Source organism: Onychomys torridus, chromosome 1 (genome assembly GCF_903995425.1).
Source record: "Onychomys torridus chromosome 1, mOncTor1.1, whole genome shotgun sequence".
Lineage (NCBI taxonomy): Eukaryota > Metazoa > Chordata > Mammalia > Rodentia > Cricetidae > Onychomys > Onychomys torridus.
In genome coordinates this window covers 88,382,727-88,397,137 of record NC_050443.1, presented here as the reverse complement: position 1 = coordinate 88,397,137, position 14,411 = coordinate 88,382,727, and the positions used below count along the sequence as shown (strand labels likewise).

At 39.6% G+C, this 14,411-nt stretch overlaps 1 protein-coding gene across 1 annotated transcript in view; it reads left to right on the top strand.

The window, feature by feature from the left end:
* Sbf2 (SET binding factor 2) overlaps window positions 1-14,411 on the top strand; it is a 345,635-nt gene that overhangs the window by 268,134 nt on the left and 63,090 nt on the right. Inside the window, exons 20-23 of the mRNA XM_036177261.1 lie at window positions 6,499-6,755; window positions 8,947-9,119; window positions 10,230-10,303; window positions 12,356-12,551. Coding sequence (XP_036033154.1) covers window positions 6,499-6,755; window positions 8,947-9,119; window positions 10,230-10,303; window positions 12,356-12,551 — 700 coding nt within the window. The remainder of the gene's footprint in view (window positions 1-6,498; window positions 6,756-8,946; window positions 9,120-10,229; window positions 10,304-12,355; window positions 12,552-14,411) is intronic.

Genomic DNA, 14,411 nt, shown 5'->3' with positions numbered 1-14,411 from the left:
AAAAAAGTATAGCTAGATCTCCTTGTAATGTAACAGTCAAAAATTATCACATACACACATAAGCAGATAACTGGGATTTTATTTTTATTTTTTATTTTTTTTTGGTTTTTCGAGACAGGGTTTCTCTGTATAGCTTTGTGCCTTTTCCTGGAACTCACTCTGTAGTCCAGGCTAGCCTCGAACTCACAGAGATCCTCCTGGCTCTGCCTCCCGAGTGCTGGGATTAAAGGTGTGCGCCATCACCGCCCAGCGATAACTGGGATTTTAAAGATAGGTTTCCTAGAAGGCTGAAGAGAGAGCTGGGCATAGCCACTCACTTCTGCATAGTATTTGATCTAGCCATGGAGAGCTAAAACATACATTGTATCTAATCTACAGCTCAGGGTTAGGACTCTTTTTCAGAAGGAAGGACAAAGCAACTGTAATACAGCCTTGTAGATGTATCAATGTCAGCAAATCCCAGCTGCTTAAAAACTGACAAAGGCATCATAACAGCCTGATTATTCCTGGGTGTGGTCCCAGGAAAAGTCTCCTCATCTGCTACAAGTTATACCTTAAGTGGTGCAGTTAGTGTTTCAACAACAACAAATCTGAATATTAATTAAATTAAGCAAACAATTCACATTTGAACAATAACAATCAGACACATGTCAATGCTATTTGTTATTAAAGTTTCTACTCTTCTACTTAATAATAAACCAATAATTTATGATGATGAAGCACAGATGTATTTGAATATGACTGTGTAGCTTCTCTCAGATGCCTAGAATAATCCATCCTATCTAGAGATAAGTTAAAGTGGAAGATGATGGGCAGAATCTGCAGTGACATATTCCCCCAAATCTTCAGTTCAAAAAGGTTGATCTTAAAATTACTCTTAAGTGAATCTACACTGAATCTTTAGGCTGCTTTAAGTTTAGTTCATGAAGATGATGACTTCTAATACTTACTACTTATGTGTGTGCCAACAGACATGAAAATCTTACAGCAGTGACAGCTACACATTTTGCCAACGAGGAAGTGTAGGGTAATGTGATTAGTCAGTATAAGAAGAGAGGGCTAGTAAGTGACATTTAAAAACTGGAGTACTTTAATTTTCCTGATATTTAAATACATGTGTACATAGCAAATACTGCTAACACACACACACACACACACAGAATAAATAAAGACAGACCTAGGTTATTGCTGACAAAATTTTTAAATAGGACTACTGAATTTCACATTTATCTTTATAGTCAGTTAATTTCAATTTCTTTTCTTTCTTCTTCCAATGCTGGTACCTGCACTTAAGCATGCTAGGTAAAAACATTCTATCACTGAGCTAAACTAAACTTGGACTTCTTCAAGGAAGTAAGCAGTTAGAGGCTTATACCTGGGCCTGTTTTAGGTTTGTTCCTTCTATTCAGTTTTCTTCAAGGAATTCTAATCAAAATATAACAGAACAATTCTAGTGCTAAAGAACTATACTATGAGGTCATTATTGAAAAATATAATGCCAGAATCAAAGGAAGAAAGGCGTTCTCCATAGGACTCCCTAACACTCAGGAACCAAGTAGGTAGAGTCCCTTTGTCCTAGAACATCTGCCTGAGCATTCCTTAATGTCAATCCCAACCACACACATGCAGAAATTATTTTTCTATCCATCTTGCATATAAAGATTGTCTCCTTTTCTGAAGTGCTCAAATCCCTGGAAATTATCTGTACTTGAACTGAGGAGTTGTTATTCACATGTTATAATAGTATTTGTATGGCATTCTCCTAATGTAGACTGGAAACTGTCCAAAGAAGGGCCAAGATACTTCTTTTCTAGACATATCTTCATACCCACAGGTAGTTTGTATTCTCACATTCTTGTTTTTAAAAATGTTTAAATTTCTTAAACTCTTGGACACACATCTAGTCTCATGTTCCAAGGGCTTTCTGGAAGAAACATTAAACAATACTGAATAAAAAAGAGAAGAAGAACTGGAGCATATCCTAATAAAGAGTGGGTCAAAGGTACCACAACCACGGACCACATAATACGGCATCCTCTGGGTTTAAGTACAATGCTACTATACCTTCTGACTTCAGGATGTGGTTAGTATAATATATGATTGTCTTCTTTGTTGGCATGGAAGGAGATACAGGGAGCGAACCTGCTCTTGTACTGCATTGTAAAAAGTTGTCTCCCAAAACTGCTGATTTGTCCAAATGGGGTGGTCCTGTACACAGGTGTAGGCAAATTGGCTAACTCCAGGGGCAAGTTTCTGCGAGAACATGAAATATCTATCAGCACAGTGTAGGCAGATTATGACAGTTCAGAAGGTCACAGGTGCTATAGTTAATTGTAGAGGGGATAAAAAGATTTCTTTAAAGGCTTAGTAACCAACACTGTACTCATGTTCAACTGACAACTGTAGGCTCTCTATGAAATCCTTTAAAGTCTTGGTTACTTTACCTACCCAAATGAGAATTTTAACAGTAGCTATACTATTAATTATCGAATTAATATAATTCTTTGAATTATAGAGTATACAAAAGTATCTACTACTCTGGTGTGTACTGTGTAGTTATTATAACTGGGATGCATACTAAAGTCCAACACAACCTAAACCTAAAACTCTAGTAATCTAAAATTTCTCTTACTTTGATTTATGGTTTTTTTTTGTTTTTTACATTTATTTGTTTTGTGTGTGTGTGTGCGCGCGCACACACACACACGCATGCACGCTTCAGCCTGTGATCAGAAACTGGAGGACAACCTGTAAAATGAGTTCTACCATGTGGATTCTGAGGATCGAATTCAAGTTTTCAGGCTTGCTGGCAAACATCTTTATCGACTGACCCATCTCAGTGGCCCAAGGATTTTAATTATTTTTTATTTTTTTGGACACAGGGTCTTACTATCCAGCCCAGGCTGTTTCAGAACTCTCAATCTTCTTGCCTTAGCCTTATGAGTGCTGAGATTACAGACATGTATACCACCGTTTCTGGCCAGGATATATTTTAAAAATACATTAAATAATTCACCACTTCTTAGCAAATAGTAGGTAACATAACAGGGTAGATAAAAAATTGTGATCCATTTTATCTTCTGTAATTGAATTAATCTTTTTTTGTAATTAGAAGTACAGTTTCTGATAAATTTTCTTTTTAAGCAATTTAATAAGCTGAATTCTCTTCTGAAATGTTCAATACTAAAGGTCATTACTGTTAAGGTTATATACATAATTATACAGCAAAAGTTCATTTTTAGGGATGTGTAACACAAGTAAGATACTATAGAAAGTCTATGTTTGATGTAATTTCCGTCTTGATCTAGGGCATACTAATCCTAAAGCTAGAGGAAGCACTAGTTATACTAGGAAATTTAGTCTTACACACTTACAAGCAGGGTGACTGTGATTTGGCCTACAAGAATCATGTGTCATATATTATGTAAGTTCATTTCAAGACAGGGCTGTGCACTGCCATGGAGGGGACTACCTATAACTATGGTTCCTTCTGTAAGGTGAGTATAAACAGATGCCGACCATGAGGCAGAAAGAGGGGAAGGCCATGTTTGGTTTTCATGATGCCTCATTTGCTCACTTTGGATGCTTTCTTCCATGAGAAATCATGGACAAAATGTGTGTGGTTCTGCTTGTTGTGTTAGCAGAAACTACACTGAATCATATGTGTAGATGAACAGTCTAATTAAATAAGAAACAGAGCCAAATAGAGTTAAAAGCCAAGAGGTCAGAGCAATAGCTTAAAACCTCCTTACCCTTCCTGCCGCTGCTGTCCTTCCCTCTGCAAGAGATCTACTTCCTGTGTGTCTGTCTTTTTTATAGACTTCTGTTCTGCCTTCTCATTGGTTGTAAACCCAACCACATGACCTCCTCACCACTGCCTGTCTGTACAGACCTCCAGGTCTTCTATGGTTGGTATTGAGATTAAAGGCGTGTGTCTCCATGCTGGCTGTATCCTTGAACACACAGAGATCTGCCTGTCTTGTGATCTGGATTAAAAGTGTATGCCACCACAGCCTGGTTGGCTTGCTATTAGCTCTGACCCCCAGGCTACTTTATTTATTAACATACAAATAAAATCACATTTCAGTACAAATCAAATATCACCATAAATGTGTTCCACCTAGAGTCTGCATAAACACACCCAGTGAGTGGGTTATGCATTATCCCCTTCACATTTTAGATCTTTATGTCAGTAACAGTACAAAGGCCTATTCTGAATGAGACTTTTTATTTTACTTTGACATTTTCATACCATTGTAGTTTGCTCATACTTACTTGTTACTCTCCATTCTCTTCCTCTCCAAATAGTTTTCCTTCTGCTTTCATGTCGTGTGTTTGTGTGTGTGTGTGTGTGTGTGTGCGCGCGCGTGTGCGTGTGTGTGTGTGTGTGTGTGTGTGCGTGTGTGTGTGTGCGTGTGTGTATGAGCCTCTTAGATTTTTTCCCCCACCCCCTGAGCCTCTTAGATTTTTCATGAGAGAAAATATGCCATACGTCTCAAAGAGATTGTAGAAGCATAAAATTCAAATAAGATAAAGCATAATTCTGAGCTGGGTGTAGTGGCACACTTCTTTAATCCTAGCACTTGGGAGGCAGAGGGAGGTGGACCTCTGTGAGGTCAAAGCCAGCTTGTTTTACACAGTGAGCCCCAGGACAGCCAGGACTCTGTAGAGAGACCCTGTCTCATACCCCCTCCGCCCAAACATAATTCTAAGTTGTCTTTCCCTTGAGTATAATCAAAGGTAGAACCATTTCTTACACATGCAGCACATCATAAACTATGGAAGCTCTAAATGGTCTGTAGTCTTGACACAATATGAATGTAGACAAGTTCAGAAGACTGAGCTGTCTGCTCCATGAATCTGACAGGTTAATGAAGCCCTTCCTTTCTTAAGCATGGATCTCAGCCATGCTATATATAGCTTTCCTGGTCATATATCCATTGAAATAATTTTCCTGTTTACACATAAACTAAATAAATATCTAAAACTTGTCTAATTTTTCAACAAAATGAGACTATATATTTGAAGGCAGAAAAATGGTGTAAAACAGAACGACAGTGGCTCAAAGAGCCAGAGACGCAGCCGTTTTCTAGGTGAGAATTACAACAGGATGAAGGCTTGTAAGATAATTTTGTGGTAGCAAGCCAGTCTACACACAGCTATAGCATCTGCTTAAGCTATGTATAAGAAATCATTAATTTCAAAGCACTTAAAATATTACCTCTTTAGAGCATGAATATGTCTTCTTTCTTGGTGATTTCACATTATGCTCAATTGTGAGGAGAGAACATGTGTCCCAGTTAGTATGGACACTGTACCGACGGACAAGTATGCTCTTAGGACCAGCAGAGGGCAGTGAAGCCTTTTCTGCCTAAACATCATCATAGCTTCAACTGGCATATAAAAGCAGAACTCTACAGAAAGTAGGTAGAAGGAATAATGCATATCTTCACTGCCCAATGGAGACTCTATGAGAACAGAAATGAGTTGGTGGTATGTATGTTATGTATGTATGTATGTATGTATGTATGTATGTATGTATGTATGTATGTATGTATTTAACAACAGAGACTCAGCTGTTCTAGAATTCACTATCTAACAATCCTAGGCAGGCTTCAAACTCAGGAGTCTCCAGCTTCAGGTTAAGGTAAGGTGTAATAGGATTAGAGACCTTCTCTACCACATCTGACTACACTTTCCTTAAGATACAAAAATTACCATATTCTATAAAATGGAACTTTAATATAATTATGGGTAAAGAGATGTAATGTGACTTTTTAGGGTTTCAGATTCAGTGGAACAGTGACGAGGTGTGACCTTGATCATTCCATTTCTCTCAAAGACCAGAAGAGGAAAAAAAAAAAAAAAAAGACAATAGTTTTGGCAGATACTACTGAAGTGTTCCTGCAAGGGCATTTATGGGAAATCCATGTTAATTCTTCTTACTAGTAGCTTCAAAGAGGTAGAGCCGCAGAGTGAAGTGTAAACAGTGAAATGTTAGTGAGAAACATGCCTCTGTATTTTGCTGCTGCTTCTTCGAGTTTGCCGTGTGGTGCCAACAAAGGCACGCAGGCCAGGGTAAAGACTGCAGTGTGCTTTGGTTGTTAGGCTGAGTTTCACTCTTCGGATACAAGTACTTAATAAATGCTTCCCATGATTTTTAAGAGGTTCAGTCCCATGTGCTGACGTACAACAATAATCCCAGCACTTGGGAGGTGAGGGCAAGAGGATTAGGAGTTCACAGTCATTTCAGCTATACAGCAAATTCAAGATGAGATCCTTTCACAAAATCAAAAAGGAGATCCATTTTCCTGTTCTTTAAATGTTTTCTCCATATTTTCCTTAAAAATAGTATATACTGATAAAAATTATACTAGAAGATACAGAAGAACTAGATTTAAGACATGGACAGATTTCAGCACCTTCCATGTCTATGGAGCCCACACGCAGTGACAGGTGCTCACCTTTGGCTTGCTTTGCTTTATCTTCTGGGTTAAGCTTCCTGACGGCCGGTATCAGGAGAAGACAGCAATGGACTTGGCAGCCGAGCAGCTTCGCCTTTGGCCTACTCTGAGCAAGTCCACTCAGCAGGAGCTGGTGCAACACGAGGAAAGCACTGTCTTCAGTCAGGCTATTCACTTTGCAAACCTCATGGTCAACCTGCTAGTTCCACTAGACACAAGTAAAAACAAGCTTCTTCGAGCATCAGCTCCAGGAGACTGGGAAAGTGGGAGCAACAGCATTGTCACAAACAGGTACCAAGACGGAGCACACAGCTCCTCCTCTTTCAGAGCTAATCATGTCTCAGCAGGAACAGCAAATGTTGCTGGATATATTTCAGAATTTTCCCATCTGTAGCTTGTTCAGCCCTCTGTTAAAAACCAACAAACAAAACTTTCCTTCATCCTTCTTAATCACACACACACACACACACACACACACACACACACACACACACACACTTCCTTTTGTCTTATGACATAATCTGGCAAAGTCTGTTACTACTGATATGACCCATCAGTTACATGTAACTGCTAAAGCAAAGTGCTCTGAAAAAATGACTGGCGAGCACCTTCTTGTCAAAGTGATACTTTCTTGGTCCTCTTGTTTCTCAATTTATCTATAGAATTTGTCTAGTTATGGTGTATGAATTATTTTTCTCTGCTGTGACCAAAATACCTGAGAGAAATAAGAGAAGAAATAAGTGCTTATTTTTGGACAGTTCAGTTCATTATTGTCTGGCCCATGAGCTTGGACAGAACATCAGGGTAACAAGTTTGTGACAGGGAGAAGGGATTGTAGGAAGGTACCAAAACAAGAGTGGTCGTAAGGATACATTCCCTTCCCACCTCCTACTCTTTACCACCTTCCCAACAGAACCATCATTATAAATAGTTGAGGGCCATCCAGACCTAATGACTTCTCAGAAGTCTACCAGCTGGTATTCAAGCTCCCAATACATGAGCCTGTAGGGCCCGTTTCATATTCAAGCCATAGCATAATGTCCTCAACCTCATCTTCCTCTCTCCTCTCCAGTGACTTCCCATGTCCCAAGAGTAAAACCCAGAGTCTTTGCTATGATCTGCAAGGCCTATAAGAACTGTACACTGGCTATGACTCTAACCTGTCATTCTCTTCGTCAAGCAGCGTGGCCTTTCTACTGCACTAATCCTCAGACACTGAAGACTGCTGCCTGCTTCCTGCTCCCTCAGTCTAGAATACCCTGTCTGCAGTAGTCCCTAGAGTCTCTCCCATGTTTTAGATTTTTGATCAAGTGTTACCTGTCACATAGGCTTTGCTCTCTTAATCTTAACAATCTCCAGATTGTTTTTTATTATTTTTACTCTGATTGGTTGGTTTATTTTTTTAATGGTGTTTTCCATAACTTGATTTCTTCCCTTTTTCTTTTCGGTTTATGGGGGTGTGGTATTGAGTTTGGGGTTTTTTGAGACAAGATCTCACTAGGCTGGGCTCAAGCTTGTGATCATCCTATCAGCCTCCCACACTGTTCCACCATATCACAGTCTGACATATTCTCATGTTTGCATATTGTCTGTGTCCTTTCTCTGTTGTGTTCATTGTTCAGTTCTCTACATCTTTGCAGACTTAGGTGCTAGGTAAGAATATTGAACTCAACAGGTGATTAAATGAATAAATAAATGAACTAACCACTGAGCGCAGTTTCTGCTCTTTAGTAATAGGTGCTGCAACACCCTGCTATTGTAGTTCTCACAAGCTTTTGTCAGACTCCTTCAGGCAGCTCCTTTTTTCTTTGTATTGTCAGTCCTTGTGCTTCATTTCATTTGGAATGTGTTCCCTTGTCTTGCATGAGTCTGTCCCCACAGAAGAATGTGGCTTCACAATGGCTCTCAGGGTTGTGATTTACTGGGGTGGGGGGGTGGGGGTGCAGGGGAGCTGAGAGAGAAAATCTGGCAAGAGAAAGGGTCTTAAGAGTCATATTCTTCCATGTGGAAGAACATGAGGTTTCTCAAAAGGGTTCATTTACTCTGCCTGCCATGGTACATGTTCCGCAGTCTCTAGCATCAGCCGAATCATTCCTCTTGCCTCTCTGTAATGATTAACTTGGAAGGACAAGTGTTTTAGAAGATTCTGGTAGCTGATAATAAATGACACAGTATTCCTTTGCTTTAGTTTCTGTGGTTTCTAAGTTCCTTTTGGAAGAGTAATAGAAGAATTGCTTACAAAAATAAAACTTAGTCCAAGAGATGATGTTTAAACGTAGGCATATAGAACGTAACATTTCACACCTGCCGCTTACAGAAAGAAAGCACAGCTAAATGTGTCCCTCCTACTGAGTATACACCTCGTTTATCGAGTTTCAGTTCCTCTGTAAAGGGACTATGATGTTGTCTGTCTGTGGTTTTTTGTTTTGTTTTGTTTTGTTTTTTGAAGCCTGGCCATGATTTCTTTCCTTGGCTCTCTTAGTATTGCAGGAAGTGTAGCTGAGAGCTATGATACAGAGAGTGGGTTTGAAGATTCAGAAAATAATGATGTTGCCAACTCCGTTGTAAGGTTCATTGCCCGATTTATTGACAAGGTTTGTACAGAGAGTGGAGTGACTCAGGACCACATCAGGAGTCTCCACTGCATGATACCAGGTAATCAATCACTTCACAGAGGCTAAAGAATCAGAGTGCTTCAGGTAGTGAAGTCCCAACATAATGCCTGTGCTACTGCTTGCTTTTCTCTGATTTGCTTTTTATTTCTTTTATTGTTGTTTGGTTTTCTAAGTCAAGTTCTTGTATAAACCAGGGTAACCTCACATTCGCAGTGTACCCGGCTAGCCTTAAGGCTGGGCTTGATTTCCTGATCCCCATCCTGTGCTTCCCAAGTACTGGGATTATAGGCATGTGCCACCAGGACAGGTTCTAAAATTTTATTACACTGTGGCAAGTACATAGCATAAGAGTTGCATTAAGCCAGGTTGTGGCGGCACACGCCTTTAATCCTAGCACTCGGGAGGCAGAGTCAGGCGGCTCTCTGTGAGTTCGAGGCCAGCCTGGTCTCCAAAGCAAGCTCCAGGAAAGGCGCAAATCTACACAGAGAAACCCTGTCTCGAAAACCAAAAAAAAAAAAAAAAAGAAAGAAAGAAAGAAAGAAGAAAAAAAGGAGTTGCATTAATCATATTCACAGTGTTCTATAAATCACCATTATTTCCTAAACTTTTCTATCACTCAAAATAGTTATTCAGTAACTAGTAGTAGGTAATAAATTTTGTTTCTTCAGTTCCTGCCTCTGGAAATAGCTAACCTGCTTTCTGTTTCCATGAACTTTTCTGCTCTAGCAATTTTACATATGTAGAATAATATGTTTCAAATTTTGTTTCTAGCTTTTTTCAGTTAGCATATTGTTTACAGGGTTCATCCATGTGTTACTTCACTCATTTTTTTTTTGGTTGAATACTATTCCATTCTATGGATATGTTATTTGTTCAGCCATTCATTTGTCAATAGAGATGGGTTTTTCCACCTTTGAAGATTTGTGAATGTGATTCTATGAATATTTGCATACAGGTATCTGTTTAAGTACTTACTTTCAATTCTTTAGAGGTATATTCCTAGGAATAGAATTCCATGGATTATATGGTTATTATATTTTGACTTTTGGAGGACTGTCAAACTTCAGTTAATTTTTCATTCTAGATATCTGAATTTGCTTTTGTTCTCCTGGTTTACTTTCTTTCTTTTGAACGCTCTGACTCACCCTAGGAATTGTAGCTATGCACATTGAGACCCTAGAGGCAGTACATCGAGAGAGTAGAAGACTTCCACCTATCCAGAAGGTAATACTCCACACTGTGCTTTCAAGGTACAGCAGGCCTTTCAAAACACAGCAGCAATGGGCTTCTGTGCCCTAGACACAGACAGTTTAATGATGCATTAAAGGTTCTGGGGAGTTTGCCATACAGAATTTTGTAAACTAAAATACAAATGTTGTGGGGGTTTTTTTTTGTGGGGGTGGGAGGTTCAACAAAAGAACAATAATAACCTCTTGTTAACTCTACTTTTATACAGAGGTCATAAATTATGAATAATTCTAATTCCCAAGCACAATCTCAGGGTTTATATACCTGCCCCCACCCCACCCCCATAAAAAGAAAAGAAAAGATTTAAATAGTTGCCATAAAAATACTGGATTCTTGAATCTGACTGTCCACAACAAACATCAGGGAAATTAAGGATCTGGCATCCCTGGTCTCCTGGATTAGAACATCTTGGGACCTAGAAATCTGTATTGAGGAAGCACTTGGATAGTTACTTTGCTTCTGGCCTCACGCCTATTGCAGACTAGAATTCGGGCCTCAGCTCTCTGACAGAATTAAACTACACCCAAAGGAGTGATCAGAGGCCACACAGGTAGTAGCACAACTCTGTGTGTGGCTTAAGATATAATAGTCTTTGATTTCTGAATTTAGTTCTAAGATTCCTAGAGCCTGAAAAAGGAATAATGCTGAGTTAGGTTTTTTTGAGGGGATGTTGTTTGGTTTTTGTTTTGTTTTTATTGTTGTTTGGTTTGGTTTGGTTTGGTTTGGTTTTTCGAGACAGAGTTTCTCTGTGTAGCTTTGTGCCTTTCTTGAAGCTCACTTGGTAGACCAGGTTGGCTCTGCCTCCTGAGTGCTGGGATTAAAGGCGTGCACCACCACTGTTTGGTTTGGGTTTTTGTTTGGTTTGGTTGGTTGGTTTTGGTTTTGATTTTTTTTTTTTTTTTTTTTTGAGACAGGGTCCCTTTATGTAGCTTTGACTATACTTGTCCTGGAACTCACTATGTAGACCAAGCTGGCCTCAAACTCACAGAGATCTACCTGCCTCAGTCTCCCCAGTGCTTGGATTAAAGGGATGTGTCACTATGCCTAGCTGACTTAGGTAGTTTTTAGTTCTTTTTAAAAAAACAGATGTTTAAGAGGGATGATTTCTTTCCTTGCCCATATCTCCCAAGAGGAATCTTACCGTGTTGTTCCTCTTATACTGGACACTGAGCTAAATTTCTCATGTGTAAAGTTCATTACTTGGCCAAAATGTATAACCCTTTTTGAAAACACATAAATCCATGGCCAGTCATAGCGGTGCATGCCTTTAGTCTCAGCACTGAGGAAACAGGCAGGCGAATCTATGTGAGTTCAGTGCTGGCCTGATCTGCAGAGTGAGTGCCAGGCCAGCCAGCACAAACAACAAAAGCTAACTATGGAACCATGAGTGGCAGCACTCAAGAAGTGGATGCCATAGGAGGAGGAGTGCACAGCCAATCTCATGATGGGCACACCTTTAATCTCAGGAGAAACCCTGTCCAAGGCAGAGGCAGGCAGATCTCTTTGAGTTTAAGGCCAGTCAGGACTACAGAGTAAGTTCCAGCCAAGGCTGTTACACAGAGAAACCCTTCTCCAGAAAACAAACAAACAAACCCATTTAAGTATTTGTTTCTTCATTTACAATATAGTATTTATTGTTTTATGTAAAGTTTAAGCGAAAAGAAATACACGATGTAATGTCTTCCTCTCCCACCCTTGTCTCTGCCATAGCCATCATAGCACCTCCTTTATCAGTTATTCCTATTCTTAATGGCCTCTTACATTTCATTGTATGAAAGGTTGTAAAATGGTTGTTTGAATGGACACTGCAAACTTTCAAGTTATTTCCCTATGTTTTTACTGTTAAAAAGCAATGCTGCAAAGAATCTTTTTATACTTGGACTTAGAAACTTCAGGTCTGCCTCCTCCCAGTCAGGCTAGGGTTGACTCAGGGTTTCCAGATTATATGTGAAAAGGTAACCTGGAACTAATGATGGAAACCCCACAAGAGTTGCTTTTAAACAGTTACCTATTCTTACCTGTTCTTAGCCCAAGATTCTTCGACCAGCTCTACTGCCAGGTGAAGAAATTGTATGTGAAGGTCTTCGAGTCCTGCTGGATCCTGACGGTCGGGAAGAAGCCACTGGAGGTCTCCTTGGAGGTCCTCAGCTCCTGCCCGCAGAAGGCGCCTTGTTCCTTACCACTTACAGAATTCTCTTCAGAGGGACACCACATGACCAGCTAGGTATGACACAGCGCATGCCATCAGAGCAGGGATCCCTGTATGGCACTGGAGATTTTATTCAGTCCATGCACAATGATTCACATACCATTTCAAACCCAGAAAAGAAAAAAGGCAGCCTTAGTGTTGAAATCTCATTGCTTTTTTTTTTTGTTTGTTTGTTTGTTTTTTTGGTTTTTTTTTTTTTTTTGGTTTTTCAAGACAGGGTCTCTTTGTAGCTTTGGAGGCTGTCCTGGAACTCGCTTTGTAGACCAGGTTGGCCTTGAACTCACAGAGATCCACCTGCCTCTGCCTCCCTCCCGAGTGCTGGGTCTTTGCAATTTTAATGTTAAGTGTGAGTTTAGGAAAATGTTTTTGTCAGAGACAACTTTTTTTTTCACAATTGCTTTTTAAATTTCTAACACATTGAAACCTGAGTGGTATCCATGCATATATAGGCTTTAATATGTATTAGAACTTAAATTGCATATATATCCCAGCTTTGCTTAGCCTCTGGATATGAATTTAATAAGTGGATAGTCAGGATTTTTCAGGAGGGAGATTGGCAAATCCAGAGAATGAGGAATTCTGAGGATAGTGAACAAATATATAAGCCTCTAAATCCAATAATCCTAGTCTGCTCTGGCTCACTGACTATGAGGCCTTCATTGCTGTTTCTGCCATGTTATCTATCACATTGCCTAAAATGCCTTCCCTATTCCCTCTGCAAATTCAAACCCTATCTTCTCTTCAAAGTTTGCCTTCCCTCCCACATCTTGCAGAAATTATTTTCTATCCATCTTGCATATAAAGATTGTCTCCTTTTCTGAAGTGCTCAAATCCCTGAATTATCTGTACTTGAACTGAGGAGTTGTTATTCACATGTTATAATAGTATTTGTATGGCATTCTCCTAATGGAGACCTGGAAACTGTCCAAAGAAGGCCAAGATACTTCTTTTCTAGACATATCTTCATACCCACAGGTAGTTTGTATTCTCACATTCTTGTTTTATAAAATGTTTAAATTTCTTAAACTCTTGGACACACATCTAGTCTCATGTTCCAAAGGCTTTCTGGAAGAAACATTAAACAATACTGAATAAAAAAAGAAAAGAAAAGAAAAGAAATAAAAGGGAAAGGAAAGAACATTACTGCTCCTAGGTATAGTAAAGGATAAAGTTTATTATAAATATTTAGGAGAGTATAGTCAGAGGCAAGGACATCTGGGAGAGTCCAAGGTAGACATGACCAGACTAAGCTGTGCCATATGAGGAGATGGGAGAGGAAGAGGAGAGGAACCAGGTACAGCATCCAGGAGGCCAAAAGTACAAAAGGGTGGGTTACCAGGATGTCTGGGTTATATAGGTAGGAGCAGCCCAGCCCCAAGGACTGGAGAGTTCAGGGTAGGGGAGAGTATGCAAGCCAGAAGGACCCTGTGATAAGTAGGGACTGAGGGGTGTTGGGAGAACCTGGCAGTCTGCTTTGATATGTTAAATAGGCACTTCAGCCATTTTTCCTGGATTTGAAACTTAACAAATACCTTTTACTACATATGGAAACAGACTTTAAAAATCCATTATTTTACCAGACATGCTAGCTCAAGCCTATAGTCCCAGCACTTGTAAGGATGATGCAAGAGGATCATGAGTTTGTGGGCAACCTATAGTAACAAACTATCTCCCCTACCCTACCCCCCAAAAAACATGTTCTCTTGTTTTATCATTACATTAACTATCTTGGCTTTCTTTTCAGTGTTGAAGACCACATCTTTATTATTGTATAAATCCCATTCCTGTATGACTGCCTTAAGCCAGGTGGTTTTATATGCATACAATAGGTAAAGGATATAGGAACAATGAGGATGGGCAGATGTCTCCGTTCCT